We start from the raw sequence: 15,380 nt of genomic DNA, 5'->3' as shown, positions 1-15,380 counted from the left end.
ATAATTTTTTTTACAAAAGTGTAGCAATGATGTTAAAAACATTGTGTATTTAAATATATATATAAAAAGGATATAAATAAACTTAAAACTTTGCTTCTTTCCCAACACTATGTAAATACACCCACAATTGTTCTCTTATTTCCATGAATATTTTTAAAATTATCCTGTACTTTAATTTTCTTTTTATATGTTTTCAGGTAAAGATAGTGAGGTTATTACCAGTTTATAATAAATTATAAAGAGACTGGTACAATACTAAGGATGAAACACAATTCCAATGCCTTGTGCAACAATTATGAAATAAGAATAAGAGAAATTACTTTAAAATTTCAATTTTTATATCTCTTTCATTCATTTACTTTCCAACATTAGGTTAAACCTCACCAGAATGCTGTCATAGACTTTCATGCAGCCTCCTGTGCAGTTATGGAAGACATTGGAAAATTCAAAGTGGCTGTGTGTCGAAGTGGTCGACTTGATAACAGAGTTAGTGTAAGGTATGTGATGATAATCAGCTTAGCTCATTATAAACTCTGCACCCCAATTTTTGGCGTAAAGTATTTTGAGTGTGATGTGTCTGGTGTTATGAACACTTTCATTTCAGAATGGAAGAACAGATTTTAAATTTATATTTTACTGCAATACCAGAAAAATTCATTGAGGTAATGGGTTATTGGCTATTACTTTATGACAGCTTTTTAGATTTAATATACTTTGATAGGGTTGAAACAATTGATGGGACAGCAACTGAAGAACAAGATTACATGCCCATTAATGAAGTCATCACCTTTGAACCTGAGGAGAGTGAAAAGTTTGTAAGTACCTTACATTCATGAATGTGTCTTACATACTATAAGTACTGTACCTCACAGTATAGATATAATGTGTTACATCAAATTTTATGTATAAAGGCTAAAAGATTATAAACATATGAAAGTAAATATTCATACAGTACTTCAAAACACTTGCTGTTAAGTAGTGTGACAATAAAATATCACTACCTACGACAGTTACTAAGTGCATTCTACAAAGCTCTTCAACAAAATACAAATCTTACTCTATTAGGTTGAGGTGGAGATCATCAATGACAACCAGTGGGAACCAGATGAAGAGTTCTTCTTGAAGATATCATTGTTAATGAATGCAGAAGAGCGAGAGGGTGTGCAACTTGGGCGTATCTCTATCATGGAGATAACCATCCTTAATGATGATGGTAGGTTCCACCGGCTAATGAAGAATTAGAGGAATTTATTTCTAGTGATAGAAATTCATTTCTCGCTATAATGTGGTTCGGATTCCACAATAAGCTGTAGGTCCCGTTGCTAAGTAACCAATTGGTTCTTAGCCATGTAAAATAAGTCTAATCCTTCGGGCCAGCCCTAGGAGAGCTGTTAATCAACTCAGTAGTCTGGGAAAACTAAGGTATACTTAACTTTTCCAGTCATATCTAGCCCATTATTGCTCTCGGTAAATACAAGCAGACACCTTTAATGAAAACAGATCATTCAAATTACTGTATTTTAAATATGAATTCTGAAATTATGGTGGTCCCAAAATTTGTATGTGGCAAATCAGACTGACCAATTATGGATATAGCTAAAGTTTTCTTCAATTGCTTGCTGTAAATTAATTTCCATGATTTATACTAAGTTCTGGTGTCATTTTGAAGCAGAATACAGTACCCATATTACAGTACAGTATATTGTAGTGTATTCAAAATTGTTTAAAACATTTTAAAGTTAAATAATTTTATGCATTGTTTAATGAGAAACTTTCTTATAGCAAGACTCCACATAGGGCTTGCCATGAGGATTTGTTCTTAAATCAGAATTGACAATGGAACAAAAAGTTTAAGAAGTTGGGCAGGAAAGTAATGAGACCAAAGGAAATGGATGAAGTGATAAATGCATAAAGAAATGCAGCATGTGCCAAATTGCCATAATCAAAGTAAGTGCTGAATGAGCTTTTTTCAGTAATTAATTAGTACTTTGCAAGTTCTACAGTAAGTACAATAGTATTGTATTAGTAAGGTACTAAGATTAGTAGATAGTAATGTTAACTTATTTTCCTCAGAACCTGGAGTTGTAATGTTTCAAAAGAGAGGTTTTCTGGTGAAGGAGAGTATTGGTAATGCTGTCATTCCTGTTGTACGTAAGAATGGAGCTGATGGTGAAATTACTATAAAATGGCGCTCCATTGACAAGACTGCTGTTAGTGGCAAAGACTATACAGGAGGGGAAGGTGTCCTCACTTTCAAGCATACAGAGGTAAGTTATTTTTACTTTCATTCTACAGATGAACACTGGGAATATGAAAGTTATTTCAATATTGAATGGTTCTTGAAAATCTAAATTAGTGCCAAGGGAAATAGCACCTGTCAGACTTGAATAAGGGAAGGTAACTGTTAATATTGACAGTGCAAGTAAAAAAATTTGTGCCTGACTGGTGCATTTTTAAGCACTTGCCAAGTCTTTTACAAAAACACCCATTGGGGCACTCCCTACATTAAATACATGTAACCTTGGCATGTCCTTTTTTTGATGATTATTAATTAAATGTATTATTATTCAAACACTACATTGTTTAGCATTACCAGCTTTCTAGGCTGGCTAGAAAGAAATATTGTATATTCAGTCCTTTAATACGTACCAAAAGGCAGCATTTTCTAATTGGGTTATCAAACACTTGAAAATAAGTTTACAGAATTTGTGTGTTGAATATGATTTATTCAGTCTTCAACCAGGTAAGGATACCACCAAACAATAACAGAAAAGGACAATGTACATTGACTATCATGGCTAGAGGGAATTAGTGTATAGAAAAATTAGTGGAAAAAAACAGTGCCTTACCAAACAGAAATACACCATCAATATTCAAACCAAGTTACTAATGTTTTTTTGAGTAGTAACTTTACATGTCTCTGTACCCATTTCAACATTACAGTACTAGTCTTGAAATAGGTTCATTCCTTCATTTTGAAACCAGGTTTGGAACTGCCTTTAGGGTAATTCAGCATAAGTAAAGGATCACCAAGTTATTGATCATCCGGTTTCACAACCAGCAAAAATTCATAACATTGTTATTTGGTGTATTGTAAGCTTACTTGGTACAAATATTAAAGCCAGATGAATGTTACCAAACAAATGAACATCATTGTATTCACTCTAAAAGATAGCCATTTACCATGAATAAAAATATGATTTAGAAAAAATACAATCTATATTTTTATACAAAAACAGAGCATAGAGAAAACTTACACCCAAACAAATGTCAAGATGATGCAAATCAGTAATCACATTATTTATTTCAAACTTGTTAAGGTGCAAGAAATAATCTTAGTTTTGTACATGCACTGTACGTATGTGGTTTTTTTGATATTTTTGGGCCAAGATTATTCATATGCTTTTTTGTGTGGTGATCCTTATATAGTTACAAATGTTATTCTTTGTTGTTGGTCCTGGCCATTGCTTTTCCTTAACTATTAATACAGTAAATGGTGATTTTTATGAAAAATAAATTTTTTAGGGACTTACCTTCTATAATTTACTTTATCTGTGACTACTTGGCACAGGTTAGACAAGTGTTAAAAAGGAAACAGTTGTTAACAAATGCTTCTGATGGTTAACCCCACTCATTAGAAGTTCGGGGTAAGACAGCGATTGTTTTGGTTGCCACTCTTCTCTTAATCTCTTAAGAAGGGAGGAGGGACGGATCTCTATACAGTAACAGAGGGCAGCCTAAGCACCTAAACAATTTATTTTATCATAAAAATTACTATTTTTGAGATGAAACTTACCCTCTGTCATTTGCTGACTTTAACTTTGTGTGGTAGAGGAGAGTAAGAGATTTCACAATAACCAAATTATCGGATATAAATATCCTTATCATTGCTTACTTAATGAATATGATCCCACGACACATACTTGTTGGATGAAAATCTTCATCAGGTGAGATCCACTACTGTAGGAAAGTAGAACCCTGAATATGGCCAGTGGTTGATGATTTTACAACGCAGAATGGCAAGTTAGGCCTCGGTGCCTCAGGCCTGCAGAGCTGGAGGAAGCTACCACACAACTTTAACTATGATCCCTAAAGAGTTACCACCTACCTAACCAAGTTGTTGTGGCACCTCACACCCAAAACAGAACGACCAATTTGCAAGAAAAAGTTTTACTTAACCAGTTCAGGGCAGCTGTATCCTATGAGGAGCAGTGGCTCTGCAACATAAATCAAACATTACCTACTCTGAAAAACTTTGTTTGCCCTTACCTAAGGGAAACAAACCAGATATAACTAAGCAAAATAATTAGAACAAAAGGAAAATAAGAAATTACCATGTACGCACTCAAATACATACGGGTCCCCACTTATGCAGGATGGAGGTCAGTAGGGAGAACTTTTACCTCTTCATAACGCAGGAGGGGAAGGCTAGGAGAATAACTTTCCCTGCCAAAACTATAGGTGCTAGTGTATGGCAGTCTTCATACTGGCTCTTAAGAGTCCCTCAAGAAGTTAGAAGTGAACACAGAGCTACACCACCACTGCGTCGCCAAAACTAGATTGTCTAGCGAGAGGTGCTGATGAAAACTAATATATGTAGCCACTACAGTTTCATCTTCAAAGGGGGCAATCATCTGGAGAAAATGAATAGTGTGCTTTGAGGATTAAGGGCTTGATAAAGAAAACCATGGCACTCTGTACTTAGATATAGGAGCCTCAGGATTCCTGACAGCACAAAATAGTTTCCTACACTGCTTCCTTAATGGTTTAAGATGGGATGTATAAATCCTTACAATCCCAAGAGGGCATAAAACTAGCTCTTCTCCCTCAGGAGTTAGAGTTTCTACAGAGGGGATAGAAAACTCTAGGAAGACCCTTGGCCTTGACATAATTTTCAGCATGAAAGAATGTCAAAAAAGATGGTTATGCTCTGGTACATGAAAAACTCTACCAAAAATGATATCGCTTGTAATTTACTTATTCTTATGGCCAAAGCCAAGGCCCCCAGAAAGAGTCTTCAAAGAGAGAGCCTTGAGAGAAGCCTCTCTCAGGGGTTCAACAGGAGGATCTCTTAAGGTGTCTTAAGACCAAGTCCAGGATCCATAAAAGTGGCTTCTGCAGAACCTTCAACATTTACAGCTGAAATGAGCAAATAGGTTTGTGTAGGTCAATATCGTTCGATGTATCCTTGATACAGAAGCCAGCTTGGATTATAGCCTTTCAAGGTGACAACATACAAACCTTTGGCATATCTCGAGCAGTGCAGAAACTTTATTATATTGTTAATGTTGGTCAAAGACTGGAAATACCCCTGGACTTGCACAATGATCTATATAGCTCCCACTGTTTCTGATATGAGATATTAATGGACCTTCTCCTTGCCACAAGGATTGAGTCCCTAGACAAATTTGAAAAGCCTCTAGAGCTAAGGAGCTTGTCAACAGTTTCCATGCAGTTAGATGAAGCATGTTGATGTATCCATGAAGCTTCCCTGTCCCTGCCCAGTCTGAAGGTCTGGAACTGGGGAGATGTACAGCTGGAGATGATGATTAAGAATCTTTGTGAAGAGAATGATGATAGGTTGGCCAAACTCTACCCATACTGCCTTACAAAATTCTAGGTTTAAATTCCATTCATGGGAGAGTACCTGTCCCGGACAATTTAGTATGTTCTCCAGAACATTCTCCAGGCATAAACTGGGGCATTAGGACAATACCCTTTCCTCTGTCCAGAGAAGTAAATACATGATGATAGCTACCAAGGTTTCCAACTTCATGCCCCTAGTCATCTTAGGAAAACACTAATCACAGTTTATGTGAAGACTCGCTTTGACTGATGACCACACCCTTGAAGTGACCTGGTTCCCCATAACCATGCCCCAGCCCTTGTCAGACGCATCTCAATACAGTGAGAGGTTTGGGCTCTGGGAATTCCAGGGACTTCCCTCCAAGAAGCACTACTTTGGCATCCACCCATGAAGGTAAGGGATGTTCTTCTTCAACTGCAACTGAAGCAGTCTTATCCACAGTCAAGCACCTGGGATGAGGTTCACCAGGGAAGACAAGTGGCCTAGGAGAGTTCGCCAGCATTTGGTGGACATGCTCTTGGAGATGAATTCTGTCACGATTAATAACAGATTGTCTACTCAGGCTTGTGTTGGAAAAACCTTGAAAACAACCTAGTCAGTCACCATGTCAGTTCTAGAGATAACTTTGCCACATCTATCATTAACCCTTTTGCTGCGCGGGACTGATTTCCTCAGTCATTAAAAGGTCTCGTCCATGACATGGGACTGATCTCCTGTCATATTTCTTTTGGTTCTAGTTAGGCAGCTTGTAGTAGATAACATGTTTCCTTCATTTTTGGGATCTTGTCTTTATTCTAGCGACATATGGCAACATTCGATTTCCAACTTACAGGATAATCTCAGGACTCTCGATGATGAAGTAGTACAGAGGCTTTTATTTGGAAATGACAATGACAGTACAGTAGTAGACCTGAACTAGCAGATAATTCTGATAGTTACAGCAGTGGATAAGGTGATGTTTATTATATCGTGATAAACATAATTTTTTAACTTCAGGTTTTATGAGAGAGAGCTCTTGGCTAGCATGCTGATGGCCCAGCGTTCGACGCTCCAACCTGCCAATGAAGAATTAGAGGAATTTATTTCTGGTGATAGAAATTCATTTCTTATCATAATGTGGTTTGGATTCCACAATAAGCTGTAGGTCCTGTTGCTAGGTAACCAGTTGGTTCTTAGCCATGTAAAATAAACCTAATCCTTCGGGCCAGCCCTAGGAGAGCTGTTAATCAGCTCAGTGGTCTGGTTAAACTAAGATATACTGTTAACTTCATGAATCAGAGGAAATGACAGAGGAGGAGGAATTTTTGTCAAGCACCAGAGGTGGTGTGAATAAACAACAAAAATGTGATAAAATTTGCAAATGGAAGACCAATGAAGATTCAGTTCGTAAGAAATCGGTGCTCTGAAACTTTTATTGGAGATAATAAATTCTCATTTCCTACAGAATGCCAAGTCTTGTTTTTAACTTTTTTGTAAGGTTTTTCCAGATGAAATTTTTTACCAAATGCAAGCATTCAAAGTTTGTAATAAAGATTTTCATACTGAATGACAAAAATGTCGTTATTTTACTCCATGCTTTGAGAGATATCAGACTGAAATGAATCGGCAATAAAAGCTGCATAATTCAGTATCTGGATAATTTTATCACTCCTATAATAAAACATTATATCATTTTCATATTTTATCACTCTTCTACTGCTTTTTGTCAGGGGCAAAAACAAGCTCGCAGCAAAAAACTAAGCCCAGAACTAGATCTCTTGCCCTCAGGCAATCCTCCCTTTGACAAAGTTGTCCAAAAAAAATCTAGTAGGTGAAGCCATTTCATGAAATGTTACTTGGGGCACAGAAAAAACAAGAGCCCAAAAATAATAGAACTTCCTTTAATGTTGGTGAATGGGGATTTTGTTTTATGCCCCTTTCTCCAAGGCAGATAAGATTTATCCATCAATATTTGGAGTCTGGGACTTCCTCCATTATTTTTAAAAGCCCAGCAAAGCCTGTCCCACCTCATTGTTGCCTTCTCTTAATCTTTTTGTCTCTTCTATCTTCCCACAATTAGCTGAATGACTGTTTTGACTGCTAAATCTTTAGGGCAAAAATACTGTGTCATCCATTTGAGTCAAATCTTCAAACAGAGTCTGACAGCTTAAAGGAAGGAAAGTGAGTCAGATCCCAACCTGGAGGCTCTGAGAGCGAGGCACCTTAGAAGACAACTGAAAGAACGGACATCAGCCAGCACCAACTGAACTATTTCCTTAAAAACTTTGGGGACAGATTTCATACCCTTCAAAACTTCATGATCTTCCCACAGGGATTAAAGCATGTATCCACTGTGTATCTTGTTGCATCCACAGCCAGACTGGGAGAAAAGGGGAGAAACTCACCTGTCCAATGTTGGTCACCACAGTCTTCCTAGCAGGCAGGGAGACAAAAGGAAAGGCCCTTAGAGGAGATTTTCTTTGGCAAAACCTTTGTAATTGAGTCAAATCTTCACATACAGAGTCTGACAGCTTAAAGGAAGGAAAAGGTGAAGAGTCAGATCCCAACCTGGAGGCTCTAAGAGAGCGAGGCACCTTAGAAGACAACTGAAAAGAACCATGGACATCTGTCCAAGCACAACTGAACTATTTCCTTAAAAACTTTGGGGGACAGATTTTGAGTGCTCCTCTTACTTATCCAAATCCTGTAGAGGATATAAAAGAGAATGCAACTCTTTCCACAGAAATGGTCCAGAACCTGATTTTCAAGTAGGAGCTGAAGTTCAACTCTGCAGAAAAAGTTATTCAGTGGGACGGAGTCAGCAGCGTTTGGGGAGAGACATCTTTTTCCAAGGCAATTTTCCCTCCAAGACTGGAAAAGCCTGACACACCCTGTTAAGGCCACTATTAACTTGTTCACATGTACTTGATGCCTCTGTGGCCTACATACAGAAAGAGGGCTCAACACCTCACACAGCCTCAACAAATCTCTACGCACTGATGCCTCATGTGGACTAGCTGAGGCCTCATGTGCCCTTGCTGACATTGAGAAGCTTCCTGTGGCCTGACAGGCAAACAGAATATCTTCTTTCTGCCACAAATGATGGCAGCCTTTACAAAATCAAAACTGGGACTGTCGACGACAGATGGGGAGACCTGGAACGAATGCTTACTACATGATTGCCTATCTATGGACCCAGGGCTCTTAGAGATGGCTGCAGGCACAGAGGCAAATGGCTACAGATTTACCTCTGATTAAACATGGGACAACAGGGGCCAAAATTTTTCACCCTACCTTTCGTTGCTGTCATGTTTGATGGTCCATATCCTGATATGTTAGTCTTTGTTTAGAAACCCTGGGGCTACCACGCCTGTCAGCAGGGGGTGCAGAGGTGACAGGCAAGGCTGTGTCCATGGAGTTTGCCCATTATGACTCTGTCAGATTTGTTACACAAAAACTCAAGTCTAGATTTAAGCAAATCAATATCTGACTGCATTAAATCTAATCTACTACCCTGAATTGACTTTTTGAAAGTCTATATCTCGAAAAATCTATAGAGCCTAAGTGTTTTTGCCGTTGAAAGTGCAGTTTTTAAGTTCTTCTCTCTTCAGCAATTTACCATCTTCTCGTTTTGTAATGAGCAATGGTTGCACCCATCAATGGATTGCTCAAGACAAGCTGTTCACTTTACTTTCTTTCTAAGTCTGTTCTTCTCTTCCAGTTTTGCAATATTATCTTATGGCGTAATGCCCATCAATTTCTTTTTGTTATGGTATCATCTTCTCAATCAATCTGGTCTGACACTTCCCAGCCTATAACAAACCAAAATCCAGATAATCCAACTTGTTAGCCAGGGAAAAAACAGTCCAAAACTCAACAGCACTTGTCTACACAATACCACTCAGTTCTTCTTTTCCAACTGAGTGTTTGTTAACGATTGTTTCAGTTTTAACATTTGTCGATTTTTAGTCACAGATAAAGCAAATTAATCAAAAAATAAGTTTAGACACTAATCAGATTAGTCATTGTAGACTGGAACAAATATGGTTTACTGTACTGTGTTGTTAACCTGCTGTCTATTTTGTGGTCTTCTGCAAATTACTGTATTCTCCATAGCAGCCATTAGTATGGTATTGGACTGCAAAATGAAATTATTATGATGCAAGCCAAAAACACTTCTGGATTAAAATTTAATACTTAATTAGCCTAAGTAGAAGCAGAGTAAAGAAAAATGTTCAGAACAGTGTACAGATAAGGAGAGTTCTCCAAGCATAGACAATGAGCACTGAATGTGTAATTTTATTTGATATACTGTACTGTATTAACATTTGTGATGTGGCAAAATAAATATAATACTGTACTAATGTCCTGGCTAAGCATATGCAATCTGTAAACTGTGGATTTTTAGGTAAATAATTTGTGTAATTGTAACAGTGTAATTTCTTACAAAGCTGCTGTGAAGCAAATTTAATACACTGTACTTACATGGCTATTACTGGATAACAGCCATCATTATTATGGCCATGAATGTTATGGCATCAAATCCTATTATTGTGCACACTACAGAAATATCACTACCCAGCATCTCACTGATATATGTTTTTCAGATTGAACAAAATATTGAAATCCCCATCATTGATGACATGACTCCAGAGAAGGATGAACATTTTGAAATTGAACTATTTGATCCCACTGGAGGAGCAAAGATTGGTCAGATCAACCGTACAGCAGTCACTATTACTAATGATGATGGTAAGTGATAGTCATTTTTTTTTCTTTTGTAATTTATGATTTAGCCATGTTTAGAACATAACCACTTTGGAAGCTGCACCTAAACTGCAATACTGTATTCAGGAATAATTTACCTTGAATTGTAGCAGCATACCTAAAAATTTACTTGGCAAGGTAAGCAGTGAAACACAAACACTTAATAGTGTGTCTGTTAATGATGGAAAAAATAATTTTTGATTTATTTTTCGACCCATATTACAGTAGAACTTCAACTTAACAGACACTTTGGAGTTCTGGCTTTCTGATAGGTAACAAAGACCCTATAATCATAACTTGCATTTGAGCATTTTCTTGATATCTTACAGCTAACAACAATGTCACATAGTTTCTAACCTAAATTAACCTGTACTTTACACCAAGCATTCAGTTTACAATTTTAATTTAAAAATGTATCACATCTATGATTGTAGAATAGCAAAAGTAATCCTAATTTCACAGTTGACAAATACAAAAGTTAAGGTGTTACTGCATTGTGTTTGTACCCTCCTTACAAGCAACAAATGTATCATTTATATTTAAAATATGCCACTATACAAAATTAAAATGGTATTAATTTCCAACACTCAATTTGTTTATTTCATTAATTCTATAAAGTATCATATTTTGATTCCATGAAATTTGTATAAAATTGGTTTTGAATTTACATGGCTGAAATTGACAAAGTATTTGTCTAAAGCTCTTTGCTATTCAACTTAATGTTACAGGAATATTATTCTATGAATCTTCTACAATATAGTAACCCTTACTACACTGGACTATTTACAGTAGGTAATTCACCTGGAAAATAGCCAGTGATTTCTATATCCAATCTTACTCTGGGCTATCAGCCCTACTAACATTCTGTACTGATTACCTAAATTTTGCAAAATTACCAATTTTCCTTTTGGATTGCTTCAATTTTCTTTCTACTCAAGTATATAGAATTTCATGGAGACCCAATTTTTTACAATGTTTTTATCTTCAATTTTCAGGCTTAGTTTTTGAAGTACTGTACTATAAAGTATATACTTATTAGATTTTGCCACCACATCCAAAATTTTACTTTACTGTATAGGTTCTTAGGCAGCAAAGGAGAATTCCAGTTGGTTGGAATAATATTGTGAAAGTTTGCACCTTCTTTTAAAGCTTATCCAGTTTTACAAGAACTAAAGTAATGTGGGTGGTTAAAGTGAGAATAACATAGTAAAAGCAAGGATAATAATGGGTACAAGCATGACAAAGGGTGTATACAATTGTCCTTCCATCATCATGCCTGCTTTTATAACTCAAGAGCCAATCAGATGATGATCTTTAACATTAAGAATCATCTGAAAGGAGAAGTACACTATATCAATATTATATAAGGATAAAACTTACCTAAAAGCATCAGTATTGTGAAGTAAAGGTAAAATATTAGAAAATATCAATAAATCTGTTTCATAGATAAATCTGTGTATGCCTTACTTAGATATTTCACTATATACCAGCTTCCATCCATACACACAAGAATAGAATCTTTAGGTACCTGTAAAGGCAACCTTAAATGAAGTAACTACTGTACTTTATATACAATATTTACAAATGGAATTTACTAATCAATATAGTTTTTGTACACTAAATTTATTACTTACTTTCTTCAGTATCCAGAAGGGGGAACCATTGTGGAGTATTAGTTATTGACTAAAAGCAGGCAGTTCAATATGTCAGATCTTTCCATACAAACTAGTACTAAATCATCAACTGTGAACAGATCTCAACAAACGTTATCCAGTAACCGAAGTGACCGACTTAGTTCTCTTTTAGTTCACCTATATGATTTTAGCACTTGTACATGTTGTAGTGTGAATACTGTCAGGATAAAAAAAAATTTTATACAGTAGACCTATACATACAGAACTGGCTAATTTTAAAAATGTGTATTTCACATTGATAAGAGTTGAAAACTAGAATTCGTTATGATCTTCAACTGTTTCTTTTAACTTGCAGATTTCAACAATGTGTTGAACAACATGATGCAGATGACAAATGCAAATATTCATGCAATGCAAGTTCACCACGAGACATATGTAAGCCAGATCAAGGATGCTTTGAATGTAAATGGAGGAGATATTGAAAATGCTACAGCAGGAGATTATGTTCTTCATTTCCTTACTTTTGGATGGAAGGTAACTTGAAGAGACAGATTTCCTGAATTAGAGTAACTTTTTAATCACACCAAGTGATATGTTTCAGACAGATCCTAGAAGGAGTTGCAGTATATCACTCTCCAGCACTTAATAGAGATGTTTGGTTGATTGAATAAAAATACTGGTAATCAAAATAGCAGCCTTTAAACAGTTCCTTTTTTTTCCTTTATTTTAATTAGTAGTGTGGAAAGTGAGGTAAATGCATGTTATCTAGCTTCATAATTTGTAAATTTTTTAATATTAAAGAGACTAAGAATTATTTTTTGACAAATAGTCGTTTGGTAGAGGTTTACATGTTGATATTTTTGTATTTTTACATAAGATTCAGAATTGTTAGTCATGCTCTTATTTTAATAATTGCAATAAAAGGACCCGTAAAACTTGTGAAAATGTCATTTCAATAGGAAAATTAGGTCTGCCCTTTTCTAAAAGTGCTTGGTTACTCACTATTTCTTCTTTGGCAAGAGTCAGTTTAAAAAGTCTTAAAATTTACCAGGTTTTCAGAGGGAGTGGCACAAAGAAGTAATTATTCCAAAAAAATGTAACGTATGGTACTAACTGTGATCACATTTGAGATCATATTGAAAAGACACACTAGAATTTTTCAGGATTATGTTATAAACAAAATAACAATAAATGGGTACAAATGGCTGATAATTAATCAACACAATGAAAAGGGTAAATACGACATCTCTTGAGAAATTATTCCTAGTAATATCCACCTCATACACTTCAGAAAAGTTGTGTGGGAGTTCAGTTTGGTTATTAGGTTAAAGTAAGTAATAAATACAATTAGCAGTACAGTATATTTACTATTCTATGGTACAACACTGAATATATTACAGGGGTTTCTAAATGCAGCTTTTTATTTTTGCAGATTATCTTTGCATTGGTTCCTCCTCCCAGTTTACTTGGTGGATGGCTTTGCTTCGTTGTATCACTTGCCTGCATAGGTCTTCTCACAGCCATTATTGGGGACCTGGCTGCTATTTTTGGCTGTCTCGTTAATTTAGATGACGCTATTACAGGTAGGTGCTGATTTTTAAAGTATTTCACAGCACTGATTTTTACAAATCTAAGAACTTATAAAAATTTGACCAATACTGTATTGCTAAAGGTTGCTTTCTCATCATCTATTTCCCCATCATCATCTATTTGGTAAAGTCATAAAAGTTTGCTGTTATTATATTATAAAGTTGTTAAACAGTTTAGTAAGATCACTGTCTAAATTGTGCTGTGCAAGGCACACTGTAATTTGTATGCCCTCTTCTGCTGAAAATGCTATGAATAATGTAACCTGGAATATGACTCACTTCTTTGCAGCTATCACATTTGTTGCTCTTGGAACATCACTACCAGACACCTTTGCCTCAAGAACAGCAGCAGTACAAGAAAAATATGCTGATAATGCTGTTGGCAATGTAACGGGAAGTAATTCTGTCAACGTCTTCCTTGGTTTGGGTTTGCCCTGGTTTATTGCTTCTGTTTATCATTATGCTAAGGTAAGTCTTCTTTTATCACATGAAATGTTAAAGGACTGATACTTCGTTTTTTTTTTATTTCATACAGCAGTAACATATGACTGTTTACATGGGGACTGTGAGAAGATATCTCTTGTGATATTGTACAGTGAATAGCCATGATATCATTTATTTTATTAATGAATGAAAGGAGAGTGTATATAATTTAGAAAATACAGGAATGGCAAGAGGCTTTTAGAAGAAGACAAGAATTCAATTGTAGTAATTCATCATAAGAAAAAATTCTGTAAGAATTATTCATCACAAAAATTTAGTCAAGGAAGAGGGTGTGTGGATCAAGTGTTTGTGAAACAGTTAAGCAAAAAGTTTTAAAGTAAAGGGAAAAACTTTATGCGGCATATACAGACCTAGAAAAACTTGATAGAAATGATGGAAAGGCAGCGAGGAAGGAGATGAGAATAAATGGTAAAAAAGATAAGTTATTGAGAGCAATTAAAACTTTTTATGATGGTAGTGAAGTATGTATAATATGTAAATGGGAGAATGACAGGTCTGAAGTGGTCTGACATGAGGGTCTTAGTATATATCTCCATGGGTGCTCAGTATCTTTATAGATGGAGTACAGTAATGGAAAAACTCTGAAAAAGGATAACAGGTGTAAATGCAAAGTAATCTGATAAGACAGTGAGTAATGAATGGAGTGTAGAATGGCTGATGCTTGCAGATGATTAACATTGACTGGGGATAGACTAGAAATTGCAGAACTAGTAAGAGAGAAAGTATTTGAAAGAAGAGCAAGCTGACAGTAAATCTGAACAAGAATCAAATTATGATGGTAAATGGGAACCAGTAAGATGGGTCAGTGTATGTCAGTATGGAGGGTGGAAGAATGACAGCAGTTGAGACCTTGAGTGTTTTGTTCTTGTTGGTACCTTACTGTATATTAAATCTGCAATGTGGTTTTTCTTTCCACATTCCTACTTCTCTTGTAAATTAATGTTCTAATGTTTTAATTGCTTTCTTTTTGAAGGCTCTGTCACAAAAATGGGACTCTTAGTAGTCACATCAGGTAGTGATATGATATTATAATTTTTATAGGATGGGTATGAAAGATTTGTTCATAAAAAATAGTTGAAAACTGGAGCTAAAGAAATTTTAAGAAATTTAAGCATTGTTGGGAGGAAGCTAAAAGGAACACAAAAATAACTAATTTACAATTAGGGGCTGAATGAATGATTATCCGAGCCTCAGGCAGTCTTCAGGAGAAATCCATCTCTCCAACCCTTGTGCTATTATTCCGTCATAGATAAAATTTTTAGTACCACAATTACTGTCAGCTTCTTGGCCTTGGGCTTGTTAAAGAGAGGAAGAAAGAAG

The 15,380-nt window shown here is 35.8% G+C and overlaps 1 protein-coding gene across 13 annotated transcripts in view; it reads left to right on the top strand.

Moving 5' to 3' along the window:
- Positions 1-15,380, top strand: part of LOC136855123 (sodium/calcium exchanger Calx-like) — a 249,375-nt gene that overhangs the window by 217,975 nt on the left and 16,020 nt on the right. For all 13 annotated transcript variants that reach the window (XM_067131983.1, XM_067131978.1, XM_067131975.1 and 10 more), the window contains 8 exons: positions 373-497; positions 722-815; positions 1,066-1,213; positions 2,074-2,267; positions 10,174-10,318; positions 12,323-12,501; positions 13,400-13,550; positions 13,846-14,024. In XM_067131983.1, coding sequence (XP_066988084.1) covers positions 373-497; positions 722-815; positions 1,066-1,213; positions 2,074-2,267; positions 10,174-10,318; positions 12,323-12,501; positions 13,400-13,550; positions 13,846-14,024 — 1,215 coding nt within the window. The remainder of the gene's footprint in view (positions 1-372; positions 498-721; positions 816-1,065; positions 1,214-2,073; positions 2,268-10,173; positions 10,319-12,322; positions 12,502-13,399; positions 13,551-13,845; positions 14,025-15,380) is intronic.

The sequence above is a fragment of the Macrobrachium rosenbergii genome, chromosome 30 (assembly GCF_040412425.1).
Source record: "Macrobrachium rosenbergii isolate ZJJX-2024 chromosome 30, ASM4041242v1, whole genome shotgun sequence".
Lineage (NCBI taxonomy): Eukaryota > Metazoa > Arthropoda > Malacostraca > Decapoda > Palaemonidae > Macrobrachium > Macrobrachium rosenbergii.
The sequence above is the reverse complement of the archived record's forward strand: the minus strand, read 5'-3'. Positions and strand labels throughout refer to the sequence as shown.